Source organism: Papio anubis, chromosome 20 (assembly GCF_008728515.1).
Source record: "Papio anubis isolate 15944 chromosome 20, Panubis1.0, whole genome shotgun sequence".
NCBI classification, from domain to species: Eukaryota; Metazoa; Chordata; class Mammalia; order Primates; family Cercopithecidae; genus Papio; species Papio anubis.
The window spans coordinates 18,072,660-18,091,721 of NC_044995.1; the positions used below are offsets into that span (position 1 = coordinate 18,072,660).

Below are 19,062 nucleotides of genomic sequence, written 5' to 3' on the forward strand. Positions count from 1 at the left end.
GCAAGCTCCGCCTCGCGGGTTCACGCCATTCTCCTGTCTCAGCCTCCCGAGTAGCTGGGACTACAGGCGCCCGCCACCGCGCCCGGCTAGTTTTTTTTTGTATTTTTAGTAGAGACGGGGTTTCACCGTGTTAGCCAGGATGGTCTCGATCTCCTGACCTCGTGATCCGCCCGTCTCGGCCTCCCAAAGTGCTGGGATTACAGGCTTGAGCCACCGCGCCCGGCCGAGGATCTTTTTTCTTTTCTTTTCTTTTCTTTCTCTCTCTCTCTCTCTCTTTCTCTTTTTCTTTCTCTCTCTTTCTTTCTTTCCTTTTCTTTTTCTTTCTCTCTTTCTTCCTTCCTTCCCTCCTTCCTTCCTTTCCTTCCTTCCTTCCTTCCTTCCTTTTCTCTCTCTCTCTTTCTTTCTTTCTTTGCTTCCTTTTGTTTTGTTTGTCTGTTTTGAGAGAGTATATCACTCTGTCACCCAGTCTGGAATGCAATGGTGCAATCACAGCTCACTGCAGCCTCCAACTCCTGGGCTCAAGAGATCCTCCTGCCTCAGCCTCCCAAGTAGCTGGGACTATAGGTGTGTGCCACCACACCTGGCTAATTAAAAAAAGTTATTTATTTTTTTTAAAGAGATGGGGTCATGCTATGTTACCTAGGCTGGTCTCAAATGGCTGGCCTCAACTGATCCTCCCACCTTGGCCTCCCAAAGTGTTGGAGTAACAGTTGTGAGCCACCATGCCCAGTTGACCCCTGGCCTTTTGACGCTGAAAAAACCTACACTCTGACTCCTCCCAACTCCCAGGGGACCATGGGCCTCCCTTTCAGAACATCTGGCCAAGGGAACCCAGGCCGCTGACCCACCCCTCAGACCCCCAGTGCCCCCGACCCACCAGCCAGCCGCTTCATCCAGGAGGCCTCGTCAATGCCCAGGTTGTTGACGATGATTCTCAGGATATTCCCCAGCAGGGAGTTGAGGTGGTCAGAGGTGACAGCTGTGCAGGGTGGGGGGGCGCCGGCGGGCAGGGCAGGAGGGGGTGCCTCGGGCCCGCGCTCCCACCATCGGGGCAGGTAGCTGCATAGCATGGGCAGCGTGATCTCAATGACGTGCGGCATCTCTGTGTAGCGGGCCCCTGACTCGGCCAGCCCCCCGATGTCTGCCATGAGCCGCTCCAGCACCGGGATGTCAGGACACATCTCCTCCACACTGTTGGGGAGCCCCAGGACTGGGGTACAGGGAGGGGGGCAGGGAATGTCAACCGATCACCCCCAGACCTCAGTGCCCTGGCCTTCCCCACAATACATCAGACACCATTGAATTGCCACCCCCCAAACCAGTCTCCCAAACCCTATTCCTCCCATCTCACCCTCCAGCCCAACTACCTCTCCCAACCCTCACACTGAAACTCAGTGGCCCTGCAAACACTTCACACCCCCGAGCCTGTCTGCTGCCTAAAATCTCACCCCTAGAAACCTTCCCTCCTAAAATCTCCCACATCCCAAGCCCATTCCCCTCATCCCTACAGTGCAGCATACTCCAAAAAAGACCTTTTCCAACCCCACCCCGTCCCCCGGCGTCGTCTCTGAATCCCACACCCGGTTCACTCCCTTGAAACAGACAACCTGTCACTTGCTCACTTGCTGACTCTGGGCCAGGTGCCATTCTGGGAGCACAGCTGACCAAGAAGACGAGCTTCCTGCCCTGGAGCGTATATTCCCCCCAGGTCCACGCCTCATTCTAGCCTCTGGACCCAGAACTCAGGGGACTTTTGTCTATTTTATCTGTTCACTGCTGAACCTCAGGTGACTAGGACAGCGCCTCATACATCGTAACTGCTCAATACATATTTGCTGAATGAAGGAATGAACCCATGCCTTCCCTCAATCCTCTCACGCTCAGATACCCCTCACCCTATGTCTCCAAGCTTGACGATGCCCTCAAATGTCACCATCACTAAAATAAATTCCACAGCTCCAAATTCCATGGATGGGGTTTTGCTATGTTGCCCAGGTTGGTCTCGAACTCCTGGACTCAAGCAATCCTCCTACCTTGGCCTTCCAAAGTGCTGGGATTACAGGCGTGACCCACTGCGCCTGGCCACCAAGTGCTATTTTTCTTAAACTTTATCAATGGATTCTCGCTTTAAAAATCAAATTAATCTCCTAATGCTCCCCATGTAATGGCCTTGAAATGCCCCCAAACCATAAACTCTGGGGTTCCTGAATGTGTGGCACTCCCAACCTGGGGAATCCTCAGCCGCTCACAGTCCAGCCCAGCCACACTACCCCCAAATTAGGCTCTTCCCAAGGCCCTGTGCTGGGGAGACCCAGACCCCCGGCACTGCTTCAGCCCCACACAGCTTACTGGCCCGCTCTCGGGGAGACTTGGTGGTGTACACGGAGCAGGCGTTGTACTCGTTCAGCTGGGGCTCCAGGAACGCCACCGGCATGGCTGCTGCCAGACGGGCCAGGCACTCCCCAAGGGCTGGCCGAAGCCTGGAAGAGGGGGCTGTGTTGAGTTGCCACGTGTCCCCCTCTTTCGGGTCCTGGGTCCCAGCCCCATCTCCATAGAAACGGCTCCTCCCAGAACCCTTTGGGACAGAGCTGCCTTTCTTCCACGTGTGCTACTTGTTTTGTTTTTTTAAGACAGGGTCTCGCTCTGTCACTCAGGCTGCAGTCCAGTGGCCTGATCTTGGCTCACTGCGACCTCGAATTCCTGGGCTCAAGCGATCCTCCCACCTCAGCCTCCTGAGTCGCTGGGATTACAGGCATACACCATACCATGTCTAGCTAGTTAAAAAAAAAAAGTTGTTTTTGTAGAGATGCAGTCTCACTATGCTGCCCAGGCTGGTCTCGAACTCCTGAGCTCAACTGATCCTCGCATCTCAGCCTTAGGAGTAGCAGGATTTACAGGCACCAGCGCCACCACACCACAACCACACCAGGCTAATTAAAACAATTTTTTTTTGGTAGAGATGGAGTCTCACTATGTTGCCCAGGTTAGTCTCAAACTCCTGAGCTCCAGTGATCCTCCCTCCTTGGCCTCCCAAAGTGCTCACAGGTGTGAGCCACTGCACACCGCCGGTGTCACTTGAAGTATGAATAACTTCAGAGCTGGTGGAAACAGTCTCAGCCCCGCTCTTGCTGTATTAGTAATCAGCTCGGGAGCGGTCACGTGGCCACTGCCAGGGGCCCTCCCCAGGGACCCCAGTGTTGCGCGGCACCTGTGTACAGTCCCCATGGTCTGCGCCTCCCCTTCTTCCTCAGCGAGGCCCTCAAGCGCCTGCTTCCCGGCCCCAGACCTGGCGGCTCTACCTCCTTGCCTGACCTGTCCCTGAGCGCCCTCACGCGGCCGCCGTGGGGAACTGCGGCTGCAGCCGTGTGCGGGAAGATTCGTAACACCTACCCTGCTTTTCACACACCCCGTCTTCTTCTCCTGCTCCCTCCCTTCCCCTCCAGCCCCACCCAGCCCCAAACGATGGCTCTCTCTCCTTACTTTTCCACGTAAATGTTCTTGGTGGTTCCCAGGGAGTAGATACTGCACAGCGTTCGGTAGCAAGAGACCTGGACGTCGTCCACTGAGGGAGACGGGAGCGAGGCTGTGGGATGCACTCACAAGACAAGCCCTCCCCACCCCACCTCCCCTGTCTCCAAATAGGCCCATGCAGTGAGGAAGAGCCAGCAGCTTTACAGCCAGCCTGCCATGTAGTCTTGTGACTTGAACAAGTTACCAAACTCTCTCTCAGCCTCCATTTCCCGACCTATAACATGGGGATAGTTATAGTACCTTCCTCACGGGGTTGGTTGTGAGGATCAAATGAGTTACTACTTGGAAAGTCACTAGAACGGGGCACACTTTAGGCACTCAATAAACGCTAGATGTTGTTTCTTCTGTGGAGAGGAGTGATGGCCCGCTATAATGAAAGTGAGGGGTACTTCCTCCAGGAAAAAGCAAACAGACCTGCAATGTTACTGCAATTTTAGGCTATCTTTTTCATTTTATTTAAAATGTATATATTTTTAGGGTTGGCGCGGCAGCTCACGCCTGTAATCCCAGCACTTTGGAGGCTGAGGTGGGCAGATCACCTGAGGTCAGAAGTTCGAGACCAGCCTGGGCAACATGGTGAAACCCCATCTCTACTAAAAATACAAAAATTATCTGAGTGTGGTGGTGAATGCCTGTAATCCCAGCTACTGGGGAGGCTGAGGCAGGAGAATCGCTTGAACCCGGCAGGCAGAGGTTGCAGTGAGCCGAGATCATGCCACTGCACTCCAGCCTGGGTGACACAGCGAGACTCTGTCTAAAAAAATAAAATAAAATAAAATAAAAAATACAGTTTTAGAGATGGGGTCTCAGTATGTTGCCCAGGCTGGTCTCAAACTCCTGGTCTTAAGTGATTTGCCTGCCCCAGCCTCCCAAAGTGCTCGGATTACAGGTGTGAGCCACTGCGCCCCGCTGGATTCTGAATTATTTTTAAAAAATCAAAGACATTTTGTGGGTAACGAGGGAAATTTAAATACGGTTAGGTTAGGTGTGATAATGATATCGTGGTTACACAAGAGAAGGTTCTTTTTTTTTTTTTTTTTTTTTTTTTTGAGACGGAGTCTCGCTCTGCCACCCAGGCTGGAGTGCAGTGGCCGGATCTCAGCTCACTGCAAGCTCCGCCTCCTGGGTTCACGCCATTCTCCTGCCTCAGCCTCCTGAGTAGCTGGGACTACAGGCGCCCGCCACCTTGCCCGGCTAGTTTTTTGTATTTTTTAGTAGAGACAGGGTTTCACCGTGTCAGCCAGGATGGTCTCGATCTCCTGACCTCGTGATCCGCCCGTCTCGGCCTCCCAAAGTGCTGGGATTACAGGCTTGAGCCACCGCGCCCGGCTGAGAAGGTTCTTATTCTAGGAAAGCCAGCTGATGAACATTAAGGGATGAGGTTATCCTGGTGTGTGCAACTTACATCCAAAAGTTCAACCAAAAAACTAAATATTTTCACCCACACAGTGAAGGGTAAGCAGATGGGGCTTTTCTTCTTCTTTTTTTTTTTTTTGTTTTGAGATGGAGTCTTGCTCCATCACCCAAGCTGGACTGCAGTGGCGCGATCTCAGCTCACTGTAACCTCCACCTCCTGGGTTCAAGCAGTTCTTGTGCCTCAGCCTCCCAAGTAGCTGGGACTACAGGTGTGAGCCACCGTACCCAGCCAACAATTTTCTTCTTTCCACCTTCCTGTATGTTTCGAGAATTTCAAAATAAAAAGTTGGATGGGAGAAGAACCCTATCCAGGTGCTACTTTTCTATTCTTCTTTTTTTAAGATGGGGTTTTGCTGTGTTGCCCAGGTTGGTCTTGAAATCCTGGGCTCAAGTGATCTTCCTACCTTGGTCTCCCAAAGTGCTGGAATTACAGGCATGAGTCACTGAGCCTGGCTACCAAGTGCTACTTTTCTTTTCTTTTCTTTTTTGAGATGGAGTCTCGCTCTGTTGCTCAGGCTGGCGTGCGATGGCACGATCTCGGCTCACTGCAACCTCCGCCTCCTGGGTTCAAGTGATTCTCCTGCCTCAGCCTCCCAAGTAGCTGGGATTATAGGCAACCACCACCATGCCCGGCTAATTTTTGTATTTTAGTAGAGACAGGGTTTTGTCATGTTGGCCAGACTGGTCTTGAATTCTTGAGCTCAGGTGATCTGTCTGCCTTGGCCTCCCAAAGTGCTGGGATTACAGGCGTGAGCCACTGTGCCCAGCCAAGTGCTACTTTTCTTAACCTCTATCAATAGATTATCTTTTTTATCATCAAGGACCCTATTTTATTCCTTATTTATTTTAGAGACAGAATTTTGCTGTTATCCAGGCTGGAGTGCAGTGATATGATCATAGCTCACTGTAGCCTCCAACTGTTAGACTCAAGTGATCCTCCCCCATCAGCCTCCCCAGTAGTTGGGATTACAGGCGTGTGCCTCCATGCCTGGCTAATCTTTAAAATTGTTTTTTTAGTAGAGACAGAGTCTCGCTATGTTGTCCAGGCTGGTCTTGAACTCCTGAGCTCAAGCGTTCCTCCTGCCTCAGCCTCCCAAAGTGCTGGGATTACAGGCATGAATCGCTGTGCCAGTCCATTTAGGGTCTTTTGTTAGAGCTGCTGAGCTCGCATCCTCTTTAACTCATTTGCCACCTGCCAAGGTACTGACACATGCTTTGCTTACAGCAAGAAATCCACACACTCAAACACCCAGGGACTCTCACAGGCACCCAGGATGGGTGGTGTTGGCCACACTGACTCCCCACAACCTGCCCTTGGGTCAAGAGCCCTTACGAATGACGTCATCTCCGAACTGGTGCTGGGCGATGTGCTGGAAGAGGGTGGTGAGGACCGGCAGCAGCGCCACGGTGGTGTAGGTGAGGTTCTGGCCCACGCCCTTCACCTGGGTGCGCGCCTGTGACACCTTGCCCAGCCGCAGGTTCTCCACCATCTTCTCGATGTCCTCCGAGGCACTCTCGAAGAAGGAGCGGAGGCCAGCCTTCACGATCTCAGGGCCTGACTTCATCACCGTCCTAGAAGGGCAGCAGGGGAACACCAGCTCTGGAATCGGACAGTCTAGGAGACCAGGGGTTGGGGTGGGGGCCCGATGACGGTGGGAGTGGGTGCCACTGCCCATGGCCCTACCTGGCATCCAGGGAGCGGGCCAGGATGTGAAGACAGTTAACCACAGCCGGGGCATCCGTCCCTGGGAGAGGAAGACGGGCCGGGGAGATGGCATGGCTAAGAGGACAGAGGACAGTGCCTCCCTCTACATCCACCCCAACCCCTCTCTTCCTGAGGCTACCCGCAGGCTACGTTGGAATGCTATTGCACCCCCACCCCGCCTGGACTCCTACAGTGCCCCCAAACTTCCCTCCTCCCCAGCCCGACCACTCTTCTGGCCTTCTTCCTGCCCAGCCCTGACCCCACTGGGCTGTCCTTGTCTGGAGATGGGTCTGTCTCTCCCACTGGCCTGGGAGTCCCATTGAGGGCAGGCCCAGGGTGTCTCAGTCACTGCCCTGCCCCCGGGATACCCGGTCCATGTCTCCGGGTCCAGAGGAAGAACACAACAAAGCTTGTTCAAATTAAGGCAGAACCTGGGAGCTATTTCTTCAGGGTGGAGAAGAGAGAGATTAGGGAGGAAGACCAAGGGAGTGGAGCCACTTACCAAAGAGAGAGACTCGGTGGCGGACAAGAGCAGCAAGTTTGCAGAAGAGGCTGAAGAAAGAGAAAGGGATAGAAGGCAGGAGAAACAGCAAGTGAGGAGACCAAGGAGACGAGGAAAGGGTGACCCAATTAGAGGAGACAGGGACAGAGAAGACAAGGAGAGAGGAACCAGGAGGGGGCCGAATGATGGAGACAGGAGGGATAGGAAGGGGCAGAGAGATGGGCAAGCTGGTAAGTCATAGGCAGTAACTGGGATGCTGGGGAGGTGAGGGGCAAGTCGGCCTTTCTTATTATTCTTTGTTTGTTTATTTTTTTTGAGACAGGGTCTTGCTCTGTCACCCAGGCTGGAGTGCAGTGGCGCGATCCCAGCTCCCGGCAGCCTCCAGCCCCCGGGTTCAAGCGATCCTCCCACCTCAGCCTCCCGAGTGCCACCACGCCCAGCTAATTTTTGTATTTTTTGTAGAAATGGGGTCTCGGTATGTTACCCAGACTGGCCTCAAACTCCTGGCTTCAACTGATCTTCCCACCTCAGCTTCCCAAAGTATTAGAATTACAGGTGTGAGCCACCATGCCCGGCCTTGAGTTGGCCTTCCTGGACAGGGTGATTGATTTGTCCCAAGTTGTCTGAGAGTCCCACATTCTGGGAAGCCCTTCAGTCCCGGGCACACTAGGATGGCTGGTCACCATAGCCCTTCAGTTGCCTCTGCAGGAGACGGTCAGTACCCAACACCCAGCACCCAGGACAGAGCCTCCACGGGCGAAGGATTACAATACTGTGGGGTCAGGGGGCTGGGTCCAGGGTCACAGGCGGCCCACCTGGTGATCATTTCCTTCTCCTTGTTGGAGGCGTGGCCGCCACTGCCCAGCACTTTAGCAGGAGTGGACAAGAAATAGAGGCAGTGGTTGGTGAAGTACTGGTTGATCAAAGGGAGCAGGATCTGGAGATGGGGTGGTGGGGAGGAGATAAAGCGTCCGGTGAGGGGTGGGGAGAGCCCATGAGTCCCCAGCCCTCCTCTAGCTTTTTTTTTTTTTTTTTTTTTGGGGCGGGAGTCTGCAGCTCTGTCACCAGGCTGGAGTGCAGTGGCGGATCTCACTTTCACTGCAGCTCCTTACTCCCAGGTTCATGTTTTCTCCTGGCTCCGTCCAGTAGCTGGGACTACCAGGCGCTCGCCACCTCCTTGACTGGATCTTTGTATTTTTAGTAGTGGGGTTTCACCGTGTTAGCCAGGATGGTCTCGATCTCCTGACCTCGTGATCCGCCCGTCTCGGCCTCCCAAAGTGCTAGGATTACAGGCTTGAGCCACCGCACCCGGCCTCCTCTAGCTTCTAAGCCCACCTCTCACCTTGGCAAAGAATTTAATCTCCTGTTCATGTGGGGACTTTTCCACTCGCCCACTGCTGACCACAGCCTCTGTAGGGAGAGCAAACAGGGTTCACGGTGGGTTCAAGGCTGGGGAACCCAGGGTGTTCTGATGGGCAGGATGCTAGGAGCAGAGTTGGGAAATGATGGGGAATAAATTATTGGTATGAAGTCATTTGTGTTGACTTTGAGATAAACCTTTCTCCTACTTTTCATCTGATTCCCCCAACTCCTTTTTTTTTTTTTTTTTTTGAGACAGAGTTTCACTCTTGTCACCCAGCCTGGAGTGCAATGGCACCATCTCGGCTCACTGCACTCTCTGCCTCCTGAGTTCAAGCGATTCTCCTGACTCAGCCTCCTAAGTAGCTGGGATTACAGGTGTGCACCACCACACCCAGCTAATTTTTGTATTTTTAGTACAGCCAAGTACACCATGTTGTCCAGGCTGGTCTCAAACTTCTGACCTCAGGTGATCCACCCGCCTCAGCCTCCCAAAGTGCTTTCCCCCAACTTCTTGATTAAACCCTTCCTGAAGCTGACGACTCCTTGATCAAACCCTTTCTGAAGCTGACGATGGGGAAAACAAACTGGAATGGGTCCTGGAACATGCCCTTCCTCACCCACCACAATTACTTTTCATTCTGAACTTGAATACATGGCACTGAGTTAATCTGCAACAAATGAATGAATGAACCAAATGAAACAAGAAGTCAATGTAAACAAATTAGAGTTAATTTTAAAATGGAAATCAATTTCAAACAATAATAATGGTGATAGTCGTAACTGATTCTATTAAAATAATAATACTGGCTCCAATTATTAAACACTTGCTATGGCCTTGGCACTGTGAGACATGTCATCCTCACATAGTCTCCTTACAACTTGGAGGTCTGTGCAGTTGGTTCCCAGCCCCCATTTTTCAGATGAGGAAACTGAGGTGAAGTAACTGACCCCAGGTCAGTAAGTGACAGAACCATGGCTAGTTATGGCGAACATATGCTCATATCACAGGTGAGGAATCAGAGGTCTAGAGAGGGAAGGGAATTGTCAAGGGGATGTGCAGCACTGAAGCTAGGCAGGCAGGCTTTGAGGCAAGACGTGACAGCGAATCCTGCTCTGCCACTCACCTGGAGGGAATTTGGGGTTCCTGAGGGCAGCTCTCAAGGGGAATGCTGGGGAGGGGGTCTCTAGGGAAACTGGAGGGGATTGCAGGGCCTAGCTTAGTTGCACTAATTCTTAGTGGCCTGGAAGAGGCATTGGGAGCATCCCAACAACCCCAGCTTTCAAAATGGATCCAGAAGTCTGCCCTGTTCTCACCCTTTTTGCCTCCTGTCTCCACCCCAGTCAAGCCAGAGGGACCCCGTGAACACCAGAATTATGGATCACGTCCATCCTTGGCTCAGCCCTCAAACCCCAACTCCATCTCACTCCAGATAAAGGTCAAAGTCCTCATCACAGCTAGCAAAGCCCTGCGTGATCTGCCCCAGTCACCTCTGTGACCCCGTTTATCTCTGTCCCCCTCGATGACTCTGCTTCAGCTACAGGGCATCCTGACACTCACACCAAGGACCTCTCAGGGCCTTCGCACTCACTGTTCCTTTGCCTGTGAGGAACAGATGTCTCCCAGAGGTCCACACAGCTCCTCCCTCACCTCCTTCATGGCTTGCCTCAGATGTCACTTTCTCATCAAAGTCTTTCCGGAACACCCTATTTAAAATTACAACTGGCTCCACACTCCCAGTCCCCTCTACCTGGCTCTATTGTTTTCTTCTTCCCATGACACTGATCACCTTCTAACACTAAATGATTTCGTTATTTATGATGCTAACTGCCTGAAGCCAACACAGGAGTAGTTGCAGGGAAGTAGGGTTCATTTGTCATCTTCACTGCTGTACCCCAGCATCTAGAACAGTGTCTGGCACATAGTAGAAGCTCAATAAACATCAGATAAGGGGAGGACGGATTGAGTGCAGGAACGGGTGTCCTAGGTGAGTCTGGTCTGCAGAACCGGTATCTGCAGGTGGGGCGGGCATAAGGGGGGGATTTCTCCCTACCCAGGTGGGCAATGAACTCCTGAGAAATGTCCATCCAGCGCAGCAGCTGCTGCAGGAAGCCAAAGGCAAACCGCTTTTCAATGGAAGATGAGTCCAGTTCCATGTCCTTAAGGCCTCTGGAGATGTGGAGAGAGGGATCAGCCCAGACACCGGCCCTACAGTTTCCCACCCTTCTCAGATCCGCCTCTGCTCCTGCTGGCCACATCTGTATCAGCTTTGGCTTCACCCCAGGTTGGGGCTCCACTCTGAGCCCCCCATGCCCCACCCCACTTAGCCTTCTCCCCTCTCTGGCGCCGCCTCTGCTCCCAGGCCCCGCCCCCTCAGCCACCTCCCCTTTGGCCCCACCTCTGTACCCCAGGCCCTGCCCTTCTCAGCCTTCTCTCCTCTTTGGTCCCGCCTCCACTCACCGGTCCCCGCCCCTCTCAGTCTCCTCCACTCTCTGGCCCCGCCTCTGCTCCCTGGGCCCCGCCCTTTTCTGCCTCCTCTCCTCTCTGGTTCCGCCTCTGCTCCTTAAGCCCCGCCCCACCCATTTCGGACTCCTCCCCATCTGGCCCCGCCTCTGTGTCCAGGCCCCACTCCCTTAGCTCCTCCCCTCTGGTTCCTTCTTTGCTCCCTAGGCCCCGCTCCTCTCGGTTCCACCCCTCTCTGGCCCCGCCTCTCCCAGCCTTTGCCGGGTGGGTTCCGCCTGCTGCTCTTCCGCGGGCGTCCCAACCCGCGTGCCTTGTAACCGCGTAGCCATTCATCTGCAGGAATTTCAGCAGCTCCTGGGCCTTCTCTCGATCTCGTGCCTTCTCCTTGGCTGTTAGCGTGTCGTAGGGGACCAGCAGGGGGTGGGTCCCACCGCCTGGGGAGGCAAAGATCAGAAATTAGGGCTCTGGGGAAGACCCGGGCCACCCTCACTGAAGTGGTTCCTGCAGTGCCCGGCATGCGTAATTATAGTAATAAAGACGAAGATACGAATAACGGAAATATTGCTTGCTGGTGCTCATCTCATTACCCCACGGTGGTAAACGCTGTTATTATTCCCATCTACAGATGGAGAAACCGAGTTTCAGGGGCATGAAGGCAATCAGTAAAGCCACACGGTGAAGCCACGGGGGTCTCCTGGGGGCGGCATGGGCGTCCTCACCTTTGGCTTCCAGCTCCTGCTTCTTCTTCCTTCCCCACGTGTTGTGGTAATTTTCCGCCAGTTGTTCTGCCATGGCCTGGGAGTGGATGCAGAGTCAACGGGTAGATTCAGAGGATGCCAGCCCCCCCAAAGACACCCCATGTCCCCCCAAAAGGATCAGGGCTCTCACCTGCAGCTCCCGGGACAGGGTAACTGCGCTAAGGTCGGGGGGCTGGGGGTTGTAGCCTTCTCGAGGATCGTAGGTCTAAGAGGACAAGGGGAATATGGGAGGTAGGTTGATGGGCTAGCAGAAAGCCCAGGCCAGCCCCCTCCCCAGGCCCCCACTAGTCCATTCTACTCCCTCCGCCCTCCCCTGGCTCAAGACCCCGTGTCCTCTCCTTAAGGCCCTGTGTCTAAACCACCCCATCCTTCTCTCCTCTGCCCTTTGCAATTATTCAGACCCCTGCCCTCTCCTTTCCCAGATCTCAAGTTTCTGCACCCCTCTCTGGCCCCACCTACCTCCCTGGGCCCCTCTCCTCTCCATCCCATCCCTGTCTGGCCACGCCCTCTCCTGGCCACGCCCCTTGTTCTAGACCCTTCCTGCCTCGTGCCCCTGCCCTCCGCCCTGGGGCATTTTGTGATATCTTCCGCCTTCACCTGGGCACTTTGTGATATCTTCCGCGTTTTTTTCTTTTCCGTCTTCTCCTCCTCACCCTCCCTGGCCTTCTCTATGGTCCATTCCCAGGCAATCATGGCCTTCAGGGACTCCTTGATGGGCCAGCGGTATATCTCTTTGTCCTAGGGTGGACAGGAGGGTGGGGAGTTGGTGGAATGGAGTGAGAGGGGGGTGGAGGAAGGACCCCAAAGGAGAAAACCCTGACCACGTGGCTAGGCAGTGGTCCAGTCTGGATTCCAACTCAAGTCTCTTACCTGCTCTGTAACAGAGCCTCCCAAACCCAATCTCCTTATCCCATTAGACACACGAGTCTCTGAGAATTTTTTTTTTTTTTTTTGAGACGGAGTCTCCCTCTGTCACCCAGCCTAGAGTACAGTGGCACGATCTTGGCTCACTGCCAGCTTCTCCTCCGGGGTTCATGCCATTCTCCTGCCTCAGCCTCCCGAGTAGCTGGGACTACAGGCACCCGCCACCACATCCAGCTAATTTTTTGTATTTTTAGTAGAGACGAGGTTTCACCGTGTTAGCCAGGATGGTCATCTCCTGACCTCATGATCTGCCCGCCTCGGCTTCCCAAAGTGCTGGGATTACAGGCGTGAGCCACTGCGCCCGGCTCCAAGAAGTCTTACTACAGCCAAGGAATCAAACCCATTCTCTCAGACTCTCTACCCGCTCTACCAAGTTTGAGAGAAGGCAAAGTCCACGAATGACGAGACCTAATCCACAGATCCACCTGGATGCAAACCTGTGAACCTTCCTCACTCCACCCTGAACCCTCAAATTTGGGGGTTTCATTTTGACTCCCAATGCTGGGCCTTAAGGCCTGGTCACCTTCTCTGAAAAGGTCTTGTAGGGCCTCAGCATGGGGTGGGTCTTCAACTCCTCATCTATGTTCTCTCCATAGGACCAGTTGTTCTGGATCTAGAGATGGAGAGGAGGCAGGGTGACAGGGAGGCAGCAGTTGGGGACACATGGGGGGGACCCTGGAGGAGCCGAGGACAGAGAATCCTGGGGGATCCCAGAAAAAGCTAAGGGTCTTAGGGAAGGCTGGGGGGTCTCAGGGAGATCGGGGGGTCTCAGGGAGATCTGGGGCCTCAGGGAGGAATCGGGTCAGGGGGAAAGCTGGGGTCTTGAGGGTTTCTAGGATAGGAGGACCCTGAGGCCAACCTTGTCGAAGGCCCACTTCTCATGTGTATACTCCGCAAACTTGTTAATGAAGGAGTCCAGCTTCTCCGGGATGATCACACTGTGGGGGGCATAGGGTCAGCAGATGTTGGGACTGGGTTCCCTCCACCCCTGAAATCTCCCTCTCTGTCTCCCAGCCCCCAGGCCTCACTTGAGGGTTTCCACAGGCCGGGGATCAAAGTTGCCTTCAGCATCCACTGTGGCCTTTTTCTCCGCCTTAGATGAGTATGAGGCGTCCACGTAGTCGGGGGGCAGAGCCCCAGCGATGGCACACAGACAAGGCATGGCCATTCGGTAAAGCTCCGGGTCGTATTTCTGGGAAGGCCGGGAGGAGCAGGGGTAGGAGGTCACTATAAGCCTCAGTGAGCCTCGGGACCTCAAACTCACACACTGCAATAATCAACCCTTCTCCCTGAACCCCCAAACCTGAATTATGGTCCCTCTCCTTGAAACTCAAATCTCAGACCCAACTGTATGCTCAAATCATCTCCATATTACCCTCTCCAAGCTCCCAAACTAGTGGCCCACCCCCTTTTCCATAACCTCCACGCTGAAGCCTCAACCCATAGATCCTCCTAGATCCAAACATGCAGAACCCTCTTATCCTTGAACCCCCCAAAATTGGGGGGTTTCGCTCTGGACTCCCAATTTTGGGCCCCAAACCCTCCACATAGGCCATTTTGGGGCTCCCTGCTGCCCAGACCTTATGGGCCAGAGAGTCAAAGATGCCCCAGAAGAGTTTCCGGGTGAGGTGCAGCTCCTCCTCCGAGGTGACCCCGAAGTTGGCCCAGCCTGTGGGTAGGCAGTAGTACTTCCAACAACGCTCATAGTGGTTGGTGAGGAGCTGGGTGGGAGCAAGAGGGGGACACACAAATGAAAGGGGGAACCAGCGGATGGCAGGCAGACGAAGGCCCAGAGAGACACAAGCATGCCAGTGCTTTTAAATTATGAAGGAGGTGTGGGTTATGCAAATTATATGCTAATAAGGGAAGAAATGGTATGTTTTTTGAGGAGTGGTCTTAGACAGCTTAGTATGCAAATTTAGCATTCTTAATTTAGAGTTAAGATGGGCATTAAACTAGAGCTGGTTGTGTCTGGTGTTGCTTTACACAAATAAGCGTGCTAATATTAATCCATGGGTACATAGTAAGTAAATGGGCATATGGATGCGGCAATCTGTGCTTATGCAAATTAACATATCAAGTAGAAACAAAAGCTGCACCCCATGCAAATATATGGTAATCGGGAGGAGGGCCTCCACTATCCAAGATGTAAAGTTGTTTTTTTTTTTTTTTTTTGAGGTAGAGTCTCTGTCGACCAGGCTGGAATGCAATGGCACAATCTCGGCTCACTGCAACCTCCGCCTCCCAGGTTCAAGCAATTCTCCAGCCTCAGCCTCCAGAGTAGCTGGGATTACAGGTGTGCTCCACCACGCCCAGCTCATTTTTGTATTTTTAGTAGAGACCGGGTTTCACCATGTTGGCCAGGCTGGTCTCGAACGCCTGACCTCAAGTAATCTGCCCACCTCTGCCTCCCAAAGTGTTGGGATTACAGGCGTGAGCCACCGCGCCTGACTAAAATGCAAATTTGAAATACGAGCTGATTTCGATGTATTATGCAAAATAGTCAAGCTATCTGAGTTGGGGTAGCTCTTTATGCAAATTAGCATGCAAATGAAAAAATAAGAAAGACAGTGTGCAAATATTCAGAATAGCTGTGGTAATGTTTATTCAAATAAATGCACTCATTTGAATAGTGGAAGTCTGGTGGTCCAGGCATGCAAACAAACATGCTAATTAGGGAAAGTGGTGTGTTCCATGCAAATATATGCTAATTGAAGCGGGGGCTGGCTCACTGTTAAGCAAATTAAACGCTAATTAGGGAACGCTAGAGGCATCAATGAAGCAAAGTGAATGTTCTGGGAATCCTAGTATGCAAATAAGGATGCTAAGAGGTTTCTATGGGGACGCCGTCCTAACTAGTGCAGGTTAACTGGGCTGGGCAGCGCTGACACAAATGAGCCCCGCAGTCGGAGGGAAGAGCAAACCAGTGTGGGCGCGGCCTGGAAACGAACCGCTAAAGATCGCTTGTCCTTACCTTGAGTGGCATCTTGGCAAACTCGTTTAAGATGGGCACGTCGAACACCAGACGCCGCAGCAGGTGCTGCAGCATCGACGGGCGGATGTACCTGCGCGACAGCGCACAGGATGGTGGGACCTCCCCTCTAGGCCTGCTCTGCGGCCCCGCCCCTGCCCCCGCCCCGTCCTGGGGCCCGCCCCACCCCACCTGCAGAGAGCCATGAGGCAGTCCTCGATGACGTCGCGCTGTGCCTTGGTGAGCGAGCGACCCCGGGACAGGCGGTACACCGTGTGCAGCATGGAGTCCACCATGATGGCGCGGTGTTCCGTGCCCGCAAAGAGCGGCGCACACTTGGTGATGAGAGGCAGCACGGCCAGGCACAGGTAGCGGTTCAGCGCCAGTGCCATCTCGGTGGTGCTGAAAGTGGCCTAGGGCGCAGAGGGAGGACATCAGGCCCGCTGCACACCCCCGGGGCTGCTCTGGCACCTGCCCTGAGCTACTCTGGCCAAAGGATCCAAGCTTCTGATCACTCCCCCAAAACCTGCTTCTCTCAATCTCTACCACTCTCCTCCCACCCTATGCCCATGCCCCTACGCCCACAGTCCCCACCCCACCACTTACTACTTTGGCCTATGCAAAATTTCAAACACACACAACTGGTCGATGAGATTAATGAACCCCATTACAGATTTGGCTCTTCTGTAAATATGGATGGTCTGCACACTTATCTCCTCTCTAAGCCTCACCTTTCTTCCTGTAATACGTTCTTTTCCATTTGTTAGAGACAGCGGTCTCTGTCGCCCAGGCTGGAGTGCAGTGGTGCAATCATAGCTTCCTGCAGCCTCGAATTCCTGGGCTCTGGTGATCCTCCTGCCTCAGCCTCACTAGTAGCTAGGACTACAGGGACGCACCTCCATGCCTGGCTAATTTCTTTTTCTTTTTTTTTGAGATAAGGTCTGGCTCTGTTGCCCAGGCAGGAATGCAGCGGTGTAATCACGGTTCACTGCAGCCTCAAAGTCTGTGCCTCAAGTGATTCTCCCACCTCAGCCTCTCTAGTAGCAGAGACTACAGGTGTGCACCACCATACCCAGCTAATATTTAAATTTTTTTGTAGAGACAGGGTCTCTCCATGTTGCCCAGGCTGGCCTCGAACTCCTGGCTTCAAGCGAACCGCCCGCCTTGGCCTCCCAAAGTTATTACAAGGGTCAGCCACCATGCACAGCCCCAGGCTCTCTTAAACCCTCTCTAGGAAGGCTTCTGTCCCCTGCTGAAACTGTTCATCCCAGTTTCCAGTGACCTTGACTTTGCTAAATTGGTGATCACTTCTCAGTGCTCATTTTCCTTGCCCTATCACCCTTCTGTTATTGCTGTTTCCTGTGTACAGAGTTCTGTGTCCACAGTGCCAAACCAACATTGTGAGCAATTTTTTTTTTTTTTTTAGGTTGGAGTCTCGCTCTGTCGCCAGGCTGGAGTGCAGCAGCGTGATCTCAGCTCACTGCAACCTCGCCTCCCGGGTTCAAGCAATTCTCCTGCCTCAGTCTCCTGAGTAGCTGGGATTACAGGCGTGCGCCACCACGCCTGGCTAATTTTTGTAATTTTAGTAGAGATGTGGTTTCACCACGTTGGTCAGGCTGGTTTCGAACTCCTGACCTTGTGATCTGCTTGCCTCGGCCCCACAAAGTGCTGGGATTACAGGCGTGAGCCACCGCGCCTGGCCTCGAACAATGATTTCTATTTCTTATAACTGGAGGTCGTGGAGATTCCTACTCACCCTTCATTGGAATTCAGAGTGTTTCTTGGTTTTCATTTTCTATCTTTATGATGGTATCGGGGATTATGGTATGTCCACAATCCCAAGAAAAGCAAAAGCAGCTGCTGCTGCTCCACCGTGACCCATCTCCTGTCCCTCTGTGGAGGTGGGGAGGGTGGCCAGGCTGGGCGGGGCTGCTCACCGTGTCCAGCGAGGCGGCTGCCCTCATGTCGGGCAGGAATCCCACGTCCAGCACGTGCAGCAAGAAGTCCTGGTTCTCAATGCCGTACACACGGTCCAGGAAGAGCACCATGGACGCCTTGTGGTCCGGCACGAAGGATGCTGACATCTTTGGCTGCACCAGAGCCCCGTCTGCAGGCAGGGAGGGCGGGTTCGGGGATGCCCTGCGGACCCGGCGGCTCCCTCCCCAGCGTCACTCCTTTGCCAAGTTCCATCCCCTCCGCACCTTTGCCCAGGGTGGGCATCTGCAGTGGGAGGCTGATGATGCCCACGAGGTCCTCCAAGGGCACAAGGGAGCGGAGGATGGCACGGATCCGCAGGGCCTCACCCTTGCAGGCTTGGATTAGCTGGGGAACGCAGGGAGGGAGAGGGGCACTCATCAGGCACTGGTGCCCCGCTTAGTGACTGCTCCGCTCCCTCCCTTCCCATACAGGGGGGTAGAGCAGGCCTCTTTCAGCAGGCTGTCTAGAGTTTCCAGCCCTCATTCCTCTGCCTGTGCCCCCCGACCCCAGCCCTGAACCCTCTCCCTGCGTCCCCCATCCCCATCCTGACCCCTCTGCTTGTGCCCCCCGACCCCAGTCCTGACCTCTCTCCTTGTGTCCCCATCCCCATCCTGACCCCTCTCCCTGTGACCCCTCATCCTGGCCCCGACCCCTATCCCTGTGTCCCCATCCCCATCCTGACCTCTCTCCCTGTATCCCCATCCATCCTGAGTCCTCTCCATGTGCCCCGCCATCCCGGCCCCGACCTCTCTCCCTGTGCGCCCCCATCCCAGCCCTGACCACTCTGGGTGTCACTGTCTGTCTCCCCCACTGGACCGGGAGCTCTGTGAGACCAGGCCCTGGGGCTGTCTTGGTCACTGTTGTGTCCCCAGCATTGCTAGTCCAGGACCACCCACGTATGTGAGCTCACTCCGTGTCACCGAGTGCCTGCATGAGGCATTCAAGGCGGCTGTACCTGCCCTCCCTCCCCATCCCGCCCTGGCTCTGGGTCTCACATGCATCTCTGGCGCACAGCGTCCGAGCAGGTCGATCAAGGCAGCATAGAAGGACATGATGGCGTGTCCCAGGTGCACCCGGTTTTCTTCAGGTGGTTCCTCACCGAAGCTGCAGGGAAGGTGGGTGGGTGGGTGGGGGAGGCAGCTAGGGGCCTGGGAGGGCGGGTTGCCCTATTGAGGAGGGGGCCGGGACACTCACTGCTCGCGCCGCCGGTCCCTGCGGATGCCTGGGCCATCCCTTGCAGGGTCCTCGGAGATGCGGATGGCCTCTTCGATGGCAGCCAGCAGCCCTGAGCCACCCTCACCCCGCAGGGCGGGTCCGAAGCACTCAGGCTTCCGGATGAGCAGCCGCACCACCACGTTGGCGTTCTCCTCCACGCTCTCGCCTGGCCACCCGTATGGGGACAGGGGGTCTCATGAGCCACCACCAGATACCTCCCCATGCAGCCCCAGGACTCAA

At 54.3% G+C, this 19,062-nt stretch overlaps 1 protein-coding gene across 1 annotated transcript in view; it reads right to left on the reverse strand.

Moving 5' to 3' along the window:
- Window positions 1-19,062, reverse strand: part of LOC101026547 (ryanodine receptor 1) — a 168,585-nt gene that overhangs the window by 81,888 nt on the left and 67,635 nt on the right. Inside the window, exons 43-65 of the mRNA XM_031659039.1 lie at window positions 18,802-18,988; window positions 18,603-18,711; window positions 17,832-17,952; window positions 17,568-17,737; window positions 15,823-16,043; window positions 15,634-15,724; window positions 14,240-14,380; window positions 13,688-13,851; window positions 13,519-13,597; window positions 13,183-13,272; window positions 12,333-12,473; window positions 11,866-11,940; window positions 11,697-11,772; window positions 11,288-11,411; window positions 10,568-10,683; window positions 8,497-8,564; window positions 7,970-8,091; window positions 7,155-7,204; window positions 6,632-6,692; window positions 6,281-6,519; window positions 3,481-3,562; window positions 2,350-2,480; window positions 878-1,210 (exon numbers count right to left, since the gene is read on the reverse strand). Of these exons, the coding sequence (XP_031514899.1) occupies window positions 878-1,210; window positions 2,350-2,480; window positions 3,481-3,562; window positions 6,281-6,519; window positions 6,632-6,692; window positions 7,155-7,204; window positions 7,970-8,091; window positions 8,497-8,564; window positions 10,568-10,683; window positions 11,288-11,411; window positions 11,697-11,772; window positions 11,866-11,940; window positions 12,333-12,473; window positions 13,183-13,272; window positions 13,519-13,597; window positions 13,688-13,851; window positions 14,240-14,380; window positions 15,634-15,724; window positions 15,823-16,043; window positions 17,568-17,737; window positions 17,832-17,952; window positions 18,603-18,711; window positions 18,802-18,988 (2,991 nt within the window). The remainder of the gene's footprint in view (window positions 1-877; window positions 1,211-2,349; window positions 2,481-3,480; window positions 3,563-6,280; window positions 6,520-6,631; window positions 6,693-7,154; window positions 7,205-7,969; window positions 8,092-8,496; window positions 8,565-10,567; window positions 10,684-11,287; window positions 11,412-11,696; window positions 11,773-11,865; window positions 11,941-12,332; window positions 12,474-13,182; window positions 13,273-13,518; window positions 13,598-13,687; window positions 13,852-14,239; window positions 14,381-15,633; window positions 15,725-15,822; window positions 16,044-17,567; window positions 17,738-17,831; window positions 17,953-18,602; window positions 18,712-18,801; window positions 18,989-19,062) is intronic.